Below are 19,111 nucleotides of genomic sequence, written 5' to 3'. Positions count from 1 at the left end.
AGACAGGAGACTGGATTTTTAATGCCATGAGCACAAATACCAACTGTAGCCTTACTACTTCTAGACTTTTTGTACATGAGAAACAAACTTTCTATCATATTATTATTTTTATTTTGTTTATTATTTTTTCCTGTTATTTGTAGCTAAACCGCTAAACCAAATCCAAATTCATAATCTTTGGCCTGGCTACTTCTATTACTGATGCTGATGTAGACCTGAATGGATGATACAATCCCAGCTGTCATCTGCAAGGTAGGGGCAAACAGACATCATAACCTTGAGATGGAGTCCTCAAGTACACAGCAGACCAATACCTCTAGCCAGCCCAGCACTTACCTAAGTGATAAGTCCAAATAACATCAGCCAATCAACATGACTCAAAGACTTTGTTTTAATCTTTTGGTTTTAAAAGATTTACCCCATTTTTCTTCTTTCAAACTTCATATCTGGACTGGGTTTCTCGCTTGCTGAAATAACTTCTGCATTCTGTACTCAATCTTTGGTTTTTAATATATATATTTTTAACACTATTCACTTTTAAAAACATTAAATTATTTTAAAAGAGTTTTAATGACATAGTCTATGGGAAAGCTATCTTTATATCTCTGGTGCAATTGCTAAGGAAAATATATTTCTAGATTCCTCATTTATGAAAAAAAAGACAATTATCAGTCTTTGACAATAATATGTCAATCCCTTACAACTGTGGTCATTACATTCACATGGGCCCACAATTACTTATCAAATTCTTTTTCTAAAAGGGTCAAACATTCTAAAAATTATATGGATGATAATAGGTAACATTTGTTAAGTATTATCATTTAATCTTCATAACCCTATAAAGTAGGTATTATTATTAATAATGAGGAAACCGAAACAGTCAAAGTCACTAAGTAGTAAATAATGGAACTGAGATTTAAACCCAAAGCTTCTGCTCTGGGCAAATTTTTTTTTGGTGGGAGAGAGGTTAGTATATAACTTTAATTTCTTAAAGGGCTTTTATATTTACTTTATTAGACATAGAGACTAGGAACTATTTGGATTAGAAGAATGCCTCTTGCTTCGGTTATTCAGATTCTAGAGGTTGACATATTTCCAGTTCAAATTCATGTTAATTCAATTGTTTAACAGTTATTTTCCATAGAAAACCATAAAATTAAGGAAAATGTGGTGTATACACATTTGTACACATAATTTTAGATAGCTAAACTTACATTTTTTCTCTTATTTTCACACAATTTATTCTAATTTTACTATTTCGAGCTACAAAAAAAATGGAATGTTGCAGAGACTACTCATCTTGGTTTATCAAATCCTGATACTGTATTTGCTGCGGATAACTTTTAGTTTTTTGAATAGTTAATGCATTTATATGTCTAAAAAAGTAGTTTCCATCCCACGCTGTTCTCAATGCCATTTCCATCCCCACAGATGTTAGTTACATTATTTCCCCCTAGTTTTGTGCGTGTGGCTACACTCCTAACTTTTTACCGTATCTTTTCACAGTTCATTATTCAGTAAACAATAAAACTTTCATGTTTAAAGAATTCCGTTAACTCCGAATGGGTAGTTCTTCGTCAAATTTTTTGTCTTTATCCTTTTTATTACACCCACAATCCAGTTTTCTAAAAATTTGAGACTTATTTCCAAAGTCTAAAGTGCCTAGAGCTCAACAAAGGTGAACATCATACAAATAGGTGGGCTTAAAGGAATTCAGGAGGAAGGAAGCAGTGGGGACAGGGTCGGTGGGACCGGCGTGACGCCGGAAAAGCAGTCAGCGGTGAGTGAGTATGACCGGAGGGAGGCGGGTCTAGCAGTACAGCCCCCGCAGCGCGCAGATTTGGCGCCAAACACCGAGGGCTCTTCTCGCGGTTTTAGCTCTAGTCTCGCGAGAGGCACGGCTTGCGCGCCGCGCCAAGCTGAGGGCAGTGCAGTTGGCGTGAGGTGAGAGCGTCCTGGCGGGAGAGTGAAATTCCTGTGGGAGCCAGGGTGCTGAGGAGTCGCAAGTAGGGAGTGAGGAGGCTGGAGGACGGGACTGAGGCGGACGTGGGCTGAGCGGAACAGGAGAGGAGGCCTGACTAGCCACGACCTTGCGGGGAGAGGAGGCAGGTGGGGAAGGGGGCGGGTTCTATCACTAAACCGAGCTTTTAAGCGGGAGGGGATGCGTATCAGATCATTGTTACGTGGCCAGATTCCATCCAGGGGCCTCTAAACATTCAAGGCGTCCCGTGAATATTGAATGAATGAATGAAATTGAAGTGAGAGAATAGACAGGAGACCCGAGGATGAGAAGGTTGGAGAATGGATGGGACGGGAAATTTAGTGATTTTAGGGATGATTAGCAAAGAGGTATATCTAGTCAATCTGGTAGGACCTCCTTTACGACAGAGACCTCTCTTTTGATAAGTTGGAAAATGTACATTGGATCGCCTAAGGGTCTGGGAACGAACAGGAGTTTGGACATTAAATTCCATTGTTACCTTCACTTCCTTGGGAGCTTGACTAGAGGAAGAAGTTAAGAAAATTTCATCCATGTCTGAAAAGAGACAGTATGCAACCATTATCGAGAAGTGAAAGATAGAGATATCTTATTCACTACCAATTTACCAACAAGCCCCACCCCGTGCTTAGTCCCTTATGCTGTATCTTGCCACACTTAATAGTTTGTGCTCTGTCATCAAACTCAGAGCTCCCTGTTAGCCTCAAAGGTGTGAACCCCATTTCTTCCCAGAGGCCTTAACTAGAATGGGGCTAAATATATTTATTGTCCATAGGAAGCTGCTTGAGAGTATATGATTTCTAACTGCCTTTCCAATTTTGAAAATCTATGGTTCTTGATCCTTACTTGAAGATACACTGGGTCATCATCAGCAGTTGATGCTTGTTTTGTTTTTATGTACTTATGGTCATGGAAATTTAGAATTGGAGAGACTAGATATCACCTAACTCCAGTAGTTTTAGTTTTAGGGAAGCTTTGGTATTCTCTTCTTCATTCCTTCATTCAACAAATATTTATTTAGCATCTTCTGTGTACCACCTTTGGAGATACAGTGATGAAGCACAAAGGGACCTACCTGGTTTTTGCCTCTTTACCCTTTTAGAGCTACAGTCTAGTATGGGAGACAAATGTTAATCAAATAGAACTTATTATTGAAACTGGGTTAGTGCTATGAAACTTGAATTTGATGCATTTTTGAATGCTTATAGGAGGATTTAATTTAGGGAAATTGAGGTAGACTTTTCTGTGATGGTGATAGTTGCAATCTGAAAGTCAGGAAGAGCCTTTAAGATAGGAAACAGCTTTTGCAGAAGTCCAATGGTCTGAGGAATACAGCTTTTTAAACAAACTGAAAGAAAAGAGCATGGAGAGTGGTGTGCAGTGTGACTGGAGAAGTAGGATACCAAACCATGCAAGGCCTTGGAGTTTTATCATTATCCTAAGAGTAGTAGGAAGCCATTGAAATATTTAACCTAGTGCTAATGCGGTCAGCTTTACATTTCCAAAGGTTCAAGTTTGAAGTAGATAGGAGCAAAGGAGTAATCCAAGTAGAAATATTAGGAAGTGGTTGTGAAGATAGGAGGAAATGGACAGATTCAAGGGATATTTAGGAATTAAAATGGACAGGATAGATATATAGGGTAGGGGGAAAAAAGTGTCAAGGACGACTTGTAGGTTTTTGACTTGCATAACTGGATAGATGTCATTCATTTACATGATGAGTTATAGATGCTTTTGAGAAATGTAAGAGCTATAAAATGAAAAGTAGGGATCTGGAGCTCAGATTTGACTCACTAAAAAATTAGTCATCTGTAAATGTTTATTAAAGCCATGTGTGTAAATGAGTAGAGAGGGCCTAGGATGGCATCTTGGATACTTACTAGGTTAGAAGAAAGTTGAATCTTCAAAGAAGATCCAGGAGGAGTGTCCAGAAAGAGAGGGAAACCAGGTGAGTACTGTTTCAAAAGCCAATGAAAACACTTCCAGATAAAGGAACTGATCAAAAGTGTCAGATGTTGCTAAGAGGTCAAGTAAAATGGTACTTCAAATGAAATCTTACCTAGAAAAATCAATGTGTAAACATACTTTTATTAAAAGCTGCTCTGGTTGAAGTGGGGGATGAGGTACCTGTACCCTCTCTATTTCATACCCATTTGGACCATGGTTTGAAGCCCTCTGAAAGGTCCAAATCATTTTATGATAGGGGAAATGGAGCAAAGAGGTAAAATGATTTGTTCAAAATCATATTGTTATTTAGTGGTAGAGTCTACATTAGAACTCGGTTCTTTCAATTTCTAGCCCAGTTCTTTTTTACATAACTATTATAGTCTCTACTTTTTTCATCATGTGTGAGTTTGAAATATAGTTTAGCTGACTGAAACACATGAATTTTGCTGCAGGTGGAACTTAACTGTGTAATATGAAGACTACTTGGACGAATAAACATGTTTACTTTTTTTCCCCATAGGAAAAGATGCTGGAACCACAGGAGAATAGCTTGATTGACCTACCAGATTATGAGCATGTAGAAGATGAAACTTTTCCAAATCCTTTCCCACCTCCAGCTTCTCCAGAGAGAGAAGATGGTGAAGGAGCTGAAGCTGATGAAGGTTTGTGTAGAGTTCCAGAAAAGTGTCTATGTTCATTTATTTGTCTGTCAGCTTAGAAATGCTACATTTTACAGATGAGGCTTAAGTTATTTAATATTAATCTTGGTATATTTCACCAGAGCCAAGAAGAGGAACACCTATTCCTGTACCTCCAAAGAGAACAGTTAAAAGGAATATGCCCAAGCTAGATGCTCAGAGGTACATTTACTTTTTCCTTAAACATTTATACTTTTTCTTTGTATTTTTAAATTTAATTTAATTTAATTTAATTTTATAAGCTTTTGGTTGGAATGACTTGGAGATCATATTTCTGACATTTTCATGTCAGTGGGTAATATTTTTTTCTTTTTATGATCTTGGTTTGTCCTTGATGGCTTTAGAAAACTTATAATTAAAAACATTTCTATTCACAGATTAATTTCAGAGAGAGGACTTCCAGCATTAAGGCATGTATTTGATACAGCAAAATTCAAAGGTAAAGGTCATGAGGTAAGAAATGTCTGATTTTTATTTTAGTTCTTTCTTTGTTAAAATAGTCATCCCTTTGTATCTGGGGGAGATTGGTTCCAGGACCCCTGCGGATTCCACAGATGCTCAAGCCCCTTATAGAAAAAATGGCATAATATTTGCATTTTACCTACACATATACTTTATTTCTAGATTACTTGTGATACCTAATACAGTGTAAATGTTATGTAAATAATTGTTAAACTGTATTTAAGAAATAATGACAAGAAAAAAGTATATGTTCAGTATAGATGCAACCATCCTATGTAGTCAAACTACATAGCAACATTAGCAACAATGTGACATTTTTTCTGAATATTTTTGATCTGCTTTTGGTTGATGTAGAACCCACAGATATGGAGGGCCAACTATATTTATAAAACTAGGCCTACTTTCATGTTCTGAGGAATCTTGGAATATTTCACAGATGCTATCATTCATCATCATATCTCTTGAGAAACTAGGATGTTGTGGAAAGGGCACTGTTTGAAAAATCAGAAAACATGCCTTGTAGTCTCGATTTTGTCTCAGTATGCCTCTTGGAAAATCACATCTAAATCAGTAAGCCTGAATTTGTACTTTATAATTTTGAGGGAGAAAATTTGTCTGCATCAAAGAGTGATTTTCAGCTTCATGAGAGCAAAGACTTTGCCTGTATTGATCATTTTGTGTCCACCAAATATGGTACCATGCCTAGTTCATAATAGGCATCAGTTAAGTTTTGTTGAAAATTGGAGACATTTAAGAACTGTCAATCACTGGACAAATGGACATTTAAAAATTTTCTTACCTTTGAATCATGTAGAGTGTAGATACAATTTTTTTGCAGACATCTTTATAGAGCTTTGCAGTTAAAATATTTTCAAATATATTCTTTGAATGTTCAACCTTTGGGGTAGATGTTGGTACCATTATCTAATTAAGGAAATTAAGTTTTAGAGTTTATGTGTCCAGTGCCAATAGTTACGGCAGTCTAGACTTCCCATTTTATAGCTCGGCTAGAATAATGTTAATACACCAGTGAGCACCATCTTGGTGTGGTATGCAGGATAATTGGAAAGAGGGAAAAGGTGGAAGGCAGATAGGAATTGAGAGGCTGTTTCACTACCAGTGAGTGGAATGAGGTGAAAATGCTTGGATAGGGTAGTCAAAAGGTGAACAATATATAGTACTTGTAGTTGATTGGATATAAGGAAGTGAAAAAGGGAGTCAAAAATTTTCCCAAGAGTTCAAACCTAGGAGGCTGAAAACTTATACATTTGCTCATCTTCAGTGGACATGAAGAGAATATAACTGTCCCATTTTGCCACAAAACTAAATGTAAGTCAGATTTATTATAAGTATACCCAGCTCAGTTAATTCATTGCCCTTATTGAAATTTTCAGGTAGAAATGATGAATTGGTGCTTTGAATTTATGAAGTCTTCATCATTTTCATAATAAGATAAAGAAATACATATCAAATATATTTTGTTTCACCAGGTGAGGTGGGCTCTGAAAGAATTTATCTAGTTTTCTCTAATTTGCCCTTGAAAATTCTTATTTTCTCACAAGGTTGAATCCTCATTGTTTTTTTCTTCATGTGTGACTTGAGACTTCCCAGTGTATTTAGGTATTTCTATTGTGTCCCTTGGGTCTAACATGACATTGTGACGTGGCTGACCAGATATCCCCAACAATTGGAAAATGATCTTAGGTGATGAATTTTTTTAAAAACTTCTATCCGTATTATCAGAATGAGAATAATAAGACATTACACTCTCAGTATCACATGTTTAGTTATTGGTAGAGTTGATTGTCTTGACCATTGGCTTCTTAAACAAGATGAAATAACAGCGACAATATTGCCAACATTTGAGTGCTCACTTTTGTGTCAGTGCTTTACTTGTATTATTTAATCTTCCTAATAACCTGATGAGGTATATATATTCTCATTTTATACATGAAGAAAAAGGCACAGAGAAGTAATTTGTTCAGAGTCACAGCTGTTAAGTAGTAGAACTGAGATTTGAATCTATGTTGTCTGATTCAGAGCATGTGCTCTTAACTACTTTTCTACTTTAAAATATTGTTAAGAGAAGAATAAAGTATTTTACAGTAAAACTAGGGATTTAGTGCAGTTTATTACACGTTTTTCATTTTCATTTTTAAAAAATTTAATGTTAAATTGAAATTTCAAATATAGAGAGGTATTGTGGTCTGAGAACATTTAAACTGTTCTTGCTAGTCTTTGGTACTTTGCCCTTTGGATTTCTGAATATATTTTCACAGTGCTGAATTCTCAATACTTTCTTCAACCATATATGATTTAGGGACCTGCCACTTTGTTTAGTTATTCTTAAAAGATATCTTGAAATATTTTATTAAAGTTTACTTTTAGTGTTATTTTACAATTCTGAAAAGACGCGTGATTGTCTTTTAACTTTTATGAAGTTTTCATGTTTTTTTCCCCTCTGATTTAAAAAAAAGTCTGTATTCAGCGCTCTTTTAGACTGCAATCCTCTAAGCCCTTAATAATATTTTTCTTCTTAAAGTTTCTTCACCTTATATATGTAAAATGACACCAGTGACTTTGGCATTACTATTCAATTATAAAATCTGCTGACAGGGTCAGTTGTGAGAATGAGGTTTGTATTTAGCATTTTTATTTTTATGTGCCAGGTTGAAGATTTGAAAACACTAATCAGACACATGGAGCACTGGGCACACAGGCTATTCCCTAAACTGCAATTTGAGGATTTTATTGACAGAGTTGAATACCTAGGAAACAAAAAGGAAGTTCAGGTAGGTGTTGTGATTATTATGACTATCATTCACAATGTTAAATAGTACAAGGATAGATTTAGGTAAGGCTAAGTAGCTGTTTGGGCTCTTTATTTTGAAATCTGTCTTGGTAGAGAGAAGGAAAATTGGTAGTTATTTGAAGAACAGCTTTTTTGAAACAATTGAATAAATAACCGTTTTCTCCCAAATGTTGTTAATGAAAATGTAAAAATATCTCTTTATTTTCAGACCTGTTTAAAACGAATTCGACTTGATCTTCCTATTTTACATGAAGATTTTATTAGCAATAATGGTAAGAATATAGGTTTACCTACTTTATAACAATTTTTCTTTTAGAAGTGGATTTAGTTGGGGTAGACAGTATTGCAAGACCAGGTTCTTAGTCTATATTGAGTATAAAATTAAAGTACAGTAAATAGGAATGAGTTAAAATGCCTTGGTACATTGAGAATGTTGTTTGTTTCTTTAAAGACGTGGCTGCAATGCCATTAAGAGATGTAAAAATGTATTTAGTCATAGAATATGAGCTTTGGAGAACTCAGATAGTGACCCACTCATCCTTTGTAGTGCTTGTTAGTAAAAATATATGATAAGATAGTGTTCATATACTTGTACACTATTAGAAGTGGCTCTGGAGAATTAGGCGGAATATTTTGATGATGAAATAGTTTACATTTCACTTAAGAGTGCAGATCCTGGATATAGAACTTTGGTAAGACCTATGTGACTGTTCCTGGTATTGATTGCATTTGTTAGTTGTACAATGCAACCATAGGCAGTCACACACATCAAAACATGGTTCCTGCCGACAGGGTCTGTATAGTTATCAGATTTTCTGTGCGATGGCTCCATACATGTTTGGTTTTGTTTTTTAAACTTTTAATAGATGAAGTAGAAAATACAGGCTCCAAATAGAGTCCTCCAAAGTTATTTATAAATTGCTTTTAAAAGTACAAAGGAGTGTCATTTAAATAATCCAAGACTTAATTTTTAGGGAATATATGGTATGCACCAATGGCATGGAGAGGAATTAGTTATAGTACTAAGTCTCACAGCATATACCACTGGGTTAGTTAGTTTATTTAGCAGTACTTTTTGAATTGTGTACTGTGTGCCAAAGGTTCAGTGATAAAGATGAGTAAGATCAGACCCCTTGCCTCATGGGCTAACAGATGAAATGAACAAGTCAGACATATAACATTGCCAGTAGTTTGATAGGTGCTGTAATGAGAGAGATGAATAGGGTAGGGTGCAAAGGAGCATAGTTTCATCTAGGGTAGGGGAAAGCTTCACAGTGGAGCCCTATCACAAGTATTTGATAGATGAGCAGTAGAGGCCAGGCAGAGGTGATTTTGGATAAGAGGGAGCCATGAACATGGAATTATAGGCACGCTGAAATATTATAGGGTACAAAGAGGAGGCCTACATCAGGTGTCTTGTTTGTTGTTGGATCTGTTTTCTTTGTATCCTAAGAGAATAGTCTTTAAATCTTTTGGATCAGGCACTACAACAATAAAAATGTTTTAAGCGTTTGATTTACTTGTTTTATTAATACATGTACGACTGTATCTTTCATAATGTACATTTTTGTTGTCACCAAAACATCACTGTACAGTTTTAAAATGAGAACAATATGATTGAATTTTCTCCCAGTTTTTTTTTTCCTCTAAAAATCTTAGTACTTCTTGATCAGTGATTTGATAGTATACTTGTAGATTGTTTTTCTACCCCAAATCTTGGTTTTACCTTACTAAGATCCATAAAAGCAAATGTAAGTAGATCATTAACTGTGCTTAATAAATCTGTATTCATTTTTTAATCTCATTCACTGATGCAAGGATTTTTGTTGAAGTTTTTGTTGAATATTTGCTTTTTTAATCAATTGATTTTCTTAAAAATTAAACAGGAGTTATGTTTTGTTATTCTTAATAAATGTGTAGTCATGTCACTTCTCTGCTCAAAGCCCTGTAGTGGCTCCTTATTTCACTCAAGGTAAAATCAAATTCTTAAAATGTTCAGCTTAGCTCTACAGATTCTATTTCTGTGTCCTCACCCATCCCCCTTGCCTCTCTGACTGTACCTTTTGCTCTTCCTTGCCACACTGCTTCAGCCACACTTGCCTCCTAGCTGTTCCTTGAGCACATTTATGTCTTAAGGATTTTTGCACTCTTTCACTCTGCCTTGAACCACTGTCTTCCGTCTTCCCTCCCATCTTCAAATCTGCAAATATAATGGCCAACTCTCTGATTTAAGTCTTCCAGCTGTGCTCAAATGTCAACTCTGTGAAGTCTCTGCAACCACACTGTTAAAATTGCACCCTTTCCCTATTCCTGATTCCTCAGCTTTTTTTCCCCATTATTATTTAATTATTATAAAATTTTCTTATCTGTTGATGTGTACCAAAATGATAACATCCTGTACTACGTCGAATATTTCTGGGATTAGCTTCTTTGCCACAATAGCCTGCTCATGAATGCTGCAGTGAGTGAATTTCATGTGTGGTTCTAATTTGTTTTTAATCTCATTTTTATCCTAGTTAAAGCTCCATCAGTGGTTGTGTTCATATTGTTTTTCCATAAAATGTTTCTATTAAAGAGGTCATTTACTACTGATGATATCTTTCCTTTCATGGCTCAAAAAATAGCAGTTCTTTTTGTATTTCATTATTATTAATTCAGAATCCTGTAAGCCCTGTAAGGTGAAGCATGTTAGAAACCTTATATGTTGCATAATTAGTTCTAATATTTCTTCTCCAGTAATGTTTTCTACATGTACTTCATCAGTATATTCTGACAAAGGAATGCATTTTAATTTCTTGAAACATATTTTTTTTCGTGTCAGGAAGGAAAGGAAAAGTATATGGCCTTTTCTTTCATTATTAAGGAAGAAACTTAAGGGGTTTGGATTGTAAAAGACTGGATTAAATGTCATGATTTTTAAACTTCACTAGAATAACTGTTAATATCTGTCTCCATGTTTTAAATGTTTTACTGGTTGTGATGGCTTTTGCTCTCACTAGTTAATACTTCAATGTACAGTATAATACATAGGACAAAGATTGTATATATAAATTCATATTTCAAATGGTGCTCTTGATAATACGAATTTTTTTTTTGCCTACTTGTCAGATACGATGAGGTTATCATTTTTTTTTTTAACCCCATAATGTGAATGCTGTAGGGAAAGTGAAGTGTAAGCTTTGCCATTTTCTTTGTTCTTGGTTAGCCTTGTATTATCTTCTACCTACAGGTAGATTATTTTGCAAAAATCTTTTAAGCTACTACTTGTGCATTTTGTTGGGGTTGTTTTGGTTGAAACGATGTATTCTGTCAGTCTCCTTAACGGGGCAATCAGAATCAGCTGTAAGTTGCAATATGCTGAAATTAATAAATGAGTGAGGGCTTAACCTTCCTTTCCTCAGTGTGGAAGCTGCCTTTGTTCAGGTAGCTTACAGCTCAGGTAACTGTCATATGAATAAGTGATAGTTTGTCACTTCCAGTCTTTATTTTAAATGTGAGTTAGTAATAGTTAATTTTTCTTAATTCTTAAGTGAAATATAAATGGAAGATGTAATATTTACTTTCCATATCACTGTGAACCATTTTAGTGATATCCTACTTGGCAAGAACTGGTATACAGGGCTTTAAGAATTTGTTAAGACAAATAATGTAGAGAGCACTGAATTTTTAAAAAATTAACTTGGAAATATGTCCACAGATCTCTAAATTTCTTTTCCTTTTTCACTTCGTGTCTGAGTTTTACCCTATTAAAAAATAGCCTTATATAAAATTATTACCGACACTGACAAGCTCTTAAAATGTCTTTGTTCAATGTAAAACAAGAATATGCTTTGGTTTCGTTAAGGTTTTTTATTAGCCCAATCATAAAGTATTTCTAAGCATAGCTAAGAACCTTTGCTTTCCGTTCATGCATATTTTAAAACTAGTATTTCCATTTGACTTAAAATGCCTCTTTAAAGCGATTTTTAAATATTCCTTTTACTTGTTTGAATCAAGCATGTGTTATAACATTCTCATACCTCACAAATTGTTCTGGTTTGCACTTTGTCACTTTAAACTGGTTTTTAATTAATAGCTGTATAAGCTCTTTTTCTAACTAGTTTAATATTAGAGATATACTCACTTTTTTTTTTCTACTGCAGATGAAGTGGGGGAAAATAATGGCCATGATGTAACTGCTGTTGAATTAGATCCCTTTTTGATAAACTCATCTGAAAGTGAAAATTTTGCTTCCGAGTCAAGTAGCAGCCTAACCGAAGAGCAACAACAAAGAATTGAGAGAAATAAACAACTGGCCTTGGAAAGAAGGCAGGCAAAGCTACTGAGTAATAGTCAGTCCCTAGGACATGGTAAATTTTATTCTGGTTTTTATGTGCTGCCATTAATATAGCAAGGGCATGTTAGAAATTTTAACTTCTCTACTATATCCCAAAATAAAATACCTCTAGGGATGGAAATATGATATAGTGTATTAAGTTTATGTACGTTTGAGAGTGAGAGAGTGAATGTGTGTGTGTTAGCTATTTGGAATCCTCAAAGAATAAACAGTCCAAGATGGTTTTCTGAGTAGCTGAATACCTCTTAAAAAGTTATTTTAATCATTTAAAGTTGATTCTGAATCTTTCAAAATCATATTTGTCTGTGACTACTTAAAACATGTGACACACAGTTTAACTTTAGGATCATAATTGTGAGCATTAATTATCGTGGTACTTTCCTAAAATGCCTTTTGCACCCATTGAGGATTTTAGAGTCATTTGCTATGATGTGAATGTCCTAAATTTTTTTTTTTTAATTGCATTGTGTCACCTTTGTTGTGAGCTATCAGTTTGTTTATCTGTTACAATCTCTTCTCTGTTAAAACTGCCTAAAAATTTGCTGTTTTTAGAACACAGACCGTAGTTTTGGAAACTAGACAGCCAGATTTTCTAAAACAAATTGGTTTTGAATGAAGCAGGATGACATGTCATTCTCCGTTTCTAATCCAGTTTTTCCTTCTGAAATAGGAAAATAAGAATTATATTAAGTAGTGAAGATACCATGTTAAAAACAGTTTCACCCATAATAAAATTCTCAAGTGAAAATTATAGACATCATGAAATAAAATGAGTTTAATTTTTAAATTTACAAATAGATGTTTTATTACTACCATGTGAAAACGTACATGAAGATACAACTTTTGTTATAGCAGTATCGTCCTTGCTGTCATTATCAAAATATACCTAGCAATAAGCATTTTAAGGCTTATCTTCTATTTATAAATATACAACTTATTCATTCATTCATTCAGTTAGTGAGGCCGGCCGGCCCTTGGTTGACTTCACCGATTGTAAGGAACTTGTCCGCTTGCAATCCCTTATTTTTTATTCTTTGCACCTACAGCACCTGGTCTTCCTAGGTGATCTCCCATCCAAGTACTAACCAGGCCTGCCCCTGCTTAGCTTCCAAGATCAGACGGCATCCGGCCTATTTAGGGTGGCATGGCCATAAACGTAAATATACAACTTTAAAATTTGCCCAAATAGAAATAACTATCCTATGTTTTTTTTATTATAGATCACTCTGACATATAGCTGTTAAGAGTATTTGATTTTTAAACACTTCCATCTAGTAGTGATTTTGAATGAGAACCGTTGCATTTGAGTTCAGTACTTTTTAAGACTTGCATTTTTTAATGGATTTTATACATGTCTCAAAATGGCTTTATTTGGAAGAAAGTGGTCATAATTAACAATTACAGTGATCATAGATGTCATTTCTATTCCAGTAAGATTGGATCAGGTGCTTATAATGTGTAATAATGATGATTTCTCTTTCAGATATGTTAATGAGCACACCCAGGGCACAGACAGTTGAAGATGATAATATGGGTGAGGAGCAAAGAGAGGAGTCATCTGATGGATTTAACAAAAACATTCTAGACAATTCACATAATGATGCTGCTGCCAATATTGTAAATGAAGAGGAGGAATTAAAAATAGAGAAACAACTGGACCAATCCTTTTAAAATGTACAGTGTACCTTTATGCTTCATCTAGAAATGTCACTGAGGTTGGATAGGCTTCAACCAAGAGAAAGTCTGTTAACTTGATATCGTCCAAGTTTGAGATTACTATGTGTTTTGTCTAGTTTGAAGTCCTTACGTAGTGAAACCTTTACAAATTCCTGTTTAAAATCTGGTATTTATAATAATGCTTGTTTCTTATTAACTAGTTAAGTCTATTTATTCTCTTTAGTGTTTATATAGATATGACATCATAACAATGATTAGTAGTTAATAAGCAGTTTCTGCTGCTAGGGTGCTCTTGAATGCCTTGTTTTCCCTAAATTGGATGGTGTTGTAAATATATAATGACTATTAATGTCCATTAAAAAAAAATCTTACAAACTATCTCTAGAGGCTTTATGAAAGTTTCTCATTGATATTTAGTTCTGCATTTTACATTTGGTTAAACATTTAAGGTTTTTAAATATGTTCTCCTGTATTTTGAGGAGTCACTTTAATATTTATGAAAGGTTGATATATTGCCTGGCCTGTATTTGTAGGTGCTAGGGAGGTTCAAATGCTCTTGTACCTACTGGCTAATTGGAGGGGAACTTGCAAAGTGTTAAGAGGAACACAGAGGATTCATCAGAGAACATTGAATTAGTGGAGATTCTAAGGATTGGGAAGTACATGTATAATAATGATACAGAAATGAAAATCTAGGAAATAAGGAATATTTGGGAATGATGAATATGAGGCTAGAAGTGTTAGGGCCAGAAGTTGAGAGGACCTGATTGGAATTTTTCCTGTCCGAGTTTATCAACTTGGTGGAGGGGTAATTAGAGATAAGAAAGTACCACAGTGACAACCAAGTTTAAAGGTTGTCTAGTTCTTGGCAGGAGAGTCCCATGGAAGTGAGGGAAAGGTAAAACTAGTTTTTACAAACTAGGAGATGGGAAGGTTGCTTTTGTGAGAAAGTCTGGCAGAGTGATGGTGCTAAGGTGGCTTCTATCCATGAAGCTGGGATGGGCATCTTGCTGATTTCAGGTAGGTATGGAGAGTGACAAAGGTGTTTTGGTTGAAAGGCTAAGCAGCTGAATATAAGAACATATGGGGTTTAGTGGGGGGTGGCTATAGGCTTGCTGAGGATGAGTATAATGAGGGGCCAAGAGGCATAAGCCTCAGGGGATTGTGACATTGCTGCCGATAGGGGATCAGCTAGAAGATGGAGCCCAGTCTCTTCAGGTGCAACCAATACCTAAAGTGCTTCATCAGGAGGGCTTATTCTGACCTTTGTCCACGCTCACCAACTGGACTTGAGATGACTAGAGTTATTTTCCCAGTGGTGGGCTTTGCTAGCAGTGACAAGTCTCTAACAAGAGCAAGACCAATGCAACTCATCATCTGAGGAACACTCAGAAAAATGAGGGTGGAAAGGGAGACCTGAGAGAGCAGACCTTACCGGCATACCTCACCCATTCCCTGTGTCCCTGTCCTATCACCAACTGGTACTGGGGATAGCAGTAGAGGTTAAGGTCAAATATGAGATAGTGGGTAGGCAGATAAGATTAAGTCTTATTATCAAAGTGACTGAAAAGTTAATCTGACAGTTGTTAGAGGGGCCCATGACCCAAATGGCTCATGTAGCAATTACTGGAAAAATTAAAACTTAGTTTGAAAGAACTGATTTGAGACAACCTAACCAAATATCAAATCTGGATTAAAAAAATGACTGGTAACCTGACTTACAGTCACCGCCATTCATTTCTGAAAAATCAGTTTCCATAGTGTCCTAATTGTATTTTATTTAATAAAATGTTGATGAGAAAACATTTTACACATAGTAGTCCCCCTTATCTTCAGGGGATATGTTCCAAGACCCCCAGTGGATGCCTGAAATCTTGGGTAGTACCTATATACACTTTTTTCGTATACATACATACCTATGATGAAGTTTAATATATAAATTAGGAACAGTAAGACATTAACACTAATAAAATAGAATTATAACAATATGCTGTATGACGGTTATGTGAATTTGGTCTCAGCAAACACATGAATTTTTCACAATTTCATAGAAGATTCGTTCTTACTATAGATCTTAGCAACCTCAGCATATGATTTTTTTTTTTCTTATTAACTTATAAACTCATATTTTCACTTAGAGGAAGCACTTTATGGCTTCTCTGGGGTACATCCAAATTGCTAATATCACTGTTCTTGTCCTTTGGGGCCATTATAAAGTAAAACAAGGGTTACTTGAACACAAGAACTGCAGTCCTGCACAAGTCAGTTTGATAACAGAGATGGCTAAATGACGGGTGGGTAGCATATACCATCTGGTATGTGATGGATATGGGATGGTGGAGCGGGATGGTGGAGCAGGATGATGAGAGATTTCATCATGGTATGCAGAATGGCATGCAATTTAAAACTTATAAGTTGTTAATTTCTGAAAATTTCCCATTTAATATTTTTGGACAGTGGTTGACTGTAGGTAACAAAACATGGAAAAAAACTGCAGATAAGGGGGACCATAGTATGTGAAATATGTACTTAATTCCAGTTGACTAGAACATTGGGTGACACAGAAAATTAGATTAACGTTAACGTTGATAACATTCACATAAAGCAAAGCTCTTTTAATGAAGTAGGAAGAGTATTATATTTCATGACTGTTTGAAACATCCAGGAGAGCTAGGTCCCGTATCTCCTCCAGAAGTGTATACAGGCTTCTTCCCTTGGTTTGGCAATATTTTTGATAATCTTCTTGAATGATGTTTACTTTGACTTCCTGGGCAAGCTGAGCTTCCTCCACAGATCTAGTTACTTCTTTCACTAAATCACTCTTTAGCAAGAGGGAACTCTGATGAAAAAGTTCTGTATCTGGTATCATGTATGGTTGGTTTCTCATTATTTCCAGCCTGACTGTATCCGAATGGCAACGTGAGGCCTGTACAGATATTCTCACCTATCAGAAGAGAAAATGCATATTACTAAATCACATTATTTGTTCTTTACATTAAAAGCAATACCTAATGTAAATACAGACTTACTGTTACATGGTCAAACAAGTGGAATGTTACAGATTCTCCTCCTGTTGTGGTAGAGGTGATTTTGTTTTGAAATCGTTGAAGGGATCCTGGTTTCCATTCAGAACAGCTATCTGGGCCACATGAGATCACTAAACCATCTTTATTTTTTAGATAAGCAGCACCTTTAATCCCAAACCTAAAGCATTGCCAGAATAAAAATCCAGAGATAATATATTCTTAGTATGCAGATCTTATACACTTACCTAGAATGCTAGTTTTTCTTCTAGATTAAAAACAACTTTTCCTGTGACTTACCTTCAAATACTTATTTCATTGATCAGGTAAAAAAATATCTTGCTAAATAAGAAAGTAAAATCCTGTCCTAAGACTAATACAGATATACTAGATTCTAATCTTTTATAATCACAGTGAGTTATATATTATGTATACAAAGTAACTACAAATAATTGCTAAAACATTTTAATAAACGATACCTAACATACTGTTTGTGTTCTACACTTTTAGTTTAACTGATTTCTTAACTATTATGTTAGATATAACATACCTTGGTATAAATACAAGCACACCATTTGTTCTAATTGAATAAATAACCCCATCAGATATGCAACGCTCCTCAGTTTCTTGGTCTTTGTCTTTAAAATACATGCACTGGAAGAGCTCAGTAGACTGCTTCTGAGAATGCTGTGCTGCCTGTGAGAAGAAACACAACCCTAAAGCATGATGACAGACTTCCCTGACATTCCTAGAAAAACCATGGAATTCACAGTCCCACAGAAACGATGTCTTTAAAAGGCTTGATTCTATAAAACCATTAATACAAATATTCTCTATTATGAGTTAAATCAATTTTTGTAGGAACCAAACCATCTGATATCATTCTCTCAAAAATGTCTTAAAAAATTCTTTAAGAAAGCAACCAGTTTGTTATTTAGAACTTGTGTATAGTTCTTTCAGGTAGAGAAAAAGTATCCATATCTATATCTATCTTTATTTTCAAGTCTGTCCTACCAAAATCTTGTTGGTGGAGTATAAATTAGTATTACTATTCTGGAGGGCAATTTAGTAATATGCATCAATATGCACACCTTTCATCTCAGCAATTCATTATCATTAGGAATTTATCCAGGCAATAACTTGAGAAGACTAAAGTGCACACACACACAGGATGGTTGTAAACTGGTTGCCTAGAACAGTGCCGTGCAACAAAACTGCAATGGTGAAAATGTATATATGTGTAGCCACTAGCCACACACTCTTGAGCATGTGAAATGTGGCTAGTATGACTGAGGAATTGAATTTTTAATTTTTAAAAATTTTAAATAGCATAACAACATGGCTGGTGGCTATAATAATTGCAGAGCATAGAACTATAACATTGGCTATAGAAATTATATTGAACATTTAGGTAGTTTCTAATTTTCTGTATTACAAATGGGCTAGTTCTATGTTATGCAGTACTAAATGAAACTACTAGCAAGAATATGAAACAACTCAAAGCAGCTTCTAAAACAATGATGTAACTATAATGACAGTGTGTGCTATCGAGAACAGATGTGTTAAGTAAAAAAAAAGCAGATTTCAAAACAATGGGTATGATTTTTATTAAAAAAACATTGTCTAGAATTATTAATAATGGTTATCTCTCAGTGGTAAGATGATAGGTGATCTTTTACATTTCTATATTTTGGGAAAAACCTAACCTATTGTTAAATCTCCTAAATCCACATTAAGGTATTTTTGAACATTTGTAAATATACTGAGAACTACTCGACAAACTTTATAATTTTTCATGTTATTTCATTTGTTAGAATTCTAGAATTTGCTAGAATATGTGATACTTCATTCTATTATACAATAAAGCTGATACTCTCTTAGCAAAAGAGAGGATGGGTAAGAGAAATTAAAGTCCCCTTACTCGGTTTCTGTTGTTGATATGTCTGCATAATTCCTCAAGATCTTTGTTGCTGAACAAATTTTCCTTAATTTCCATTTTCTTATCTTTTGAAATGGCTGCCATTAACAATCGGTGTACTATAATATCTGAATATCTTCTTATTGGAGAAGTAAAGTGAGTATATTTATCTAATGCAAGACCTTCAAAAAGAAACCAAATGATCAAAATAAACAAAAAAATAGTTTTTAAAGAATCTG

The 19,111-nt window shown here is 34.9% G+C and overlaps 2 protein-coding genes and 1 non-coding gene across 7 annotated transcripts in view; 2 read left to right on the top strand and 1 right to left on the bottom strand.

Annotated features, from left to right (window-relative positions):
- The first annotated feature begins 1,859 nt into the window (after window positions 1-1,859).
- On the top strand, window positions 1,860-14,309 carry TIPIN (TIMELESS interacting protein). 4 transcript variants are annotated; one of them, XM_016141011.2, is made up of 9 exons: window positions 1,889-1,944; window positions 3,883-3,947; window positions 4,467-4,608; window positions 4,728-4,806; window positions 5,022-5,097; window positions 7,776-7,898; window positions 8,127-8,190; window positions 12,061-12,267; window positions 13,738-14,309. In XM_016141011.2, the coding sequence occupies exons 3-9, from the start codon at window positions 4,473-4,475 to the stop codon at window positions 13,923-13,925; spliced, it is 873 nt and encodes a 290-aa protein (XP_015996497.2). In that variant the 5' UTR covers window positions 1,889-1,944; window positions 3,883-3,947; window positions 4,467-4,472; the 3' UTR covers window positions 13,926-14,309. The 4 variants fall into 4 exon arrangements, with proteins under 4 accessions (XP_015996499.2, XP_015996497.2, XP_015996498.2 ...); XM_016141012.2 differs by lacking the exon at window positions 1,889-1,944 and adding an exon at window positions 1,951-2,109; XM_016141013.2 differs by lacking the exon at window positions 3,883-3,947 and having other exon boundaries at window positions 1,860-1,944.
- On the top strand, window positions 8,622-8,755 carry LOC118601161. The gene has a single exon (XR_004950246.1).
- Window positions 14,310-16,525: 2,216 nt separating the features above from the next.
- DIS3L (DIS3 like exosome 3'-5' exoribonuclease) overlaps window positions 16,526-19,111 on the bottom strand; it is a 30,365-nt gene continuing 27,779 nt past the window's right edge. For both annotated transcript variants that reach the window (XM_016141008.2, XM_036239466.1), the window contains 4 exons: window positions 18,876-19,054; window positions 17,505-17,650; window positions 16,961-17,135; window positions 16,526-16,875 (listed from right to left, as the gene is read on the bottom strand). In XM_016141008.2, the coding sequence (XP_015996494.1) occupies window positions 16,567-16,875; window positions 16,961-17,135; window positions 17,505-17,650; window positions 18,876-19,054 (809 nt within the window). In that variant the 3' untranslated portion in view covers window positions 16,526-16,566. The remainder of the gene's footprint in view (window positions 16,876-16,960; window positions 17,136-17,504; window positions 17,651-18,875; window positions 19,055-19,111) is intronic.

The sequence above is a fragment of the Rousettus aegyptiacus genome, unplaced genomic scaffold (assembly GCF_014176215.1).
Source record: "Rousettus aegyptiacus isolate mRouAeg1 unplaced genomic scaffold, mRouAeg1.p scaffold_m13_p_3, whole genome shotgun sequence".
NCBI lineage: Eukaryota > Metazoa > Chordata > Mammalia > Chiroptera > Pteropodidae > Rousettus > Rousettus aegyptiacus.
The sequence above is the reverse complement of the archived record's forward strand: the minus strand, read 5'-3'. Positions and strand labels throughout refer to the sequence as shown.

Coding starts and splice junctions, on each gene's coding strand:
- TIPIN (XM_016141013.2), top strand. CDS start 4,473: ATGCTGGAACCACAGGAGAATAGCTTGATTGACCTACCAGATTATGAG. Junction 4,609..4,727: donor AGGAGCTGAAGCTGATGAAG/GTTTGTGTAGAG, acceptor ATATTTCACCAG/AGCCAAGAAGAGGAACACCT. Junction 12,268..13,737: donor TAGTCAGTCCCTAGGACATG/GTAAATTTTATT, acceptor TTTCTCTTTCAG/ATATGTTAATGAGCACACCC.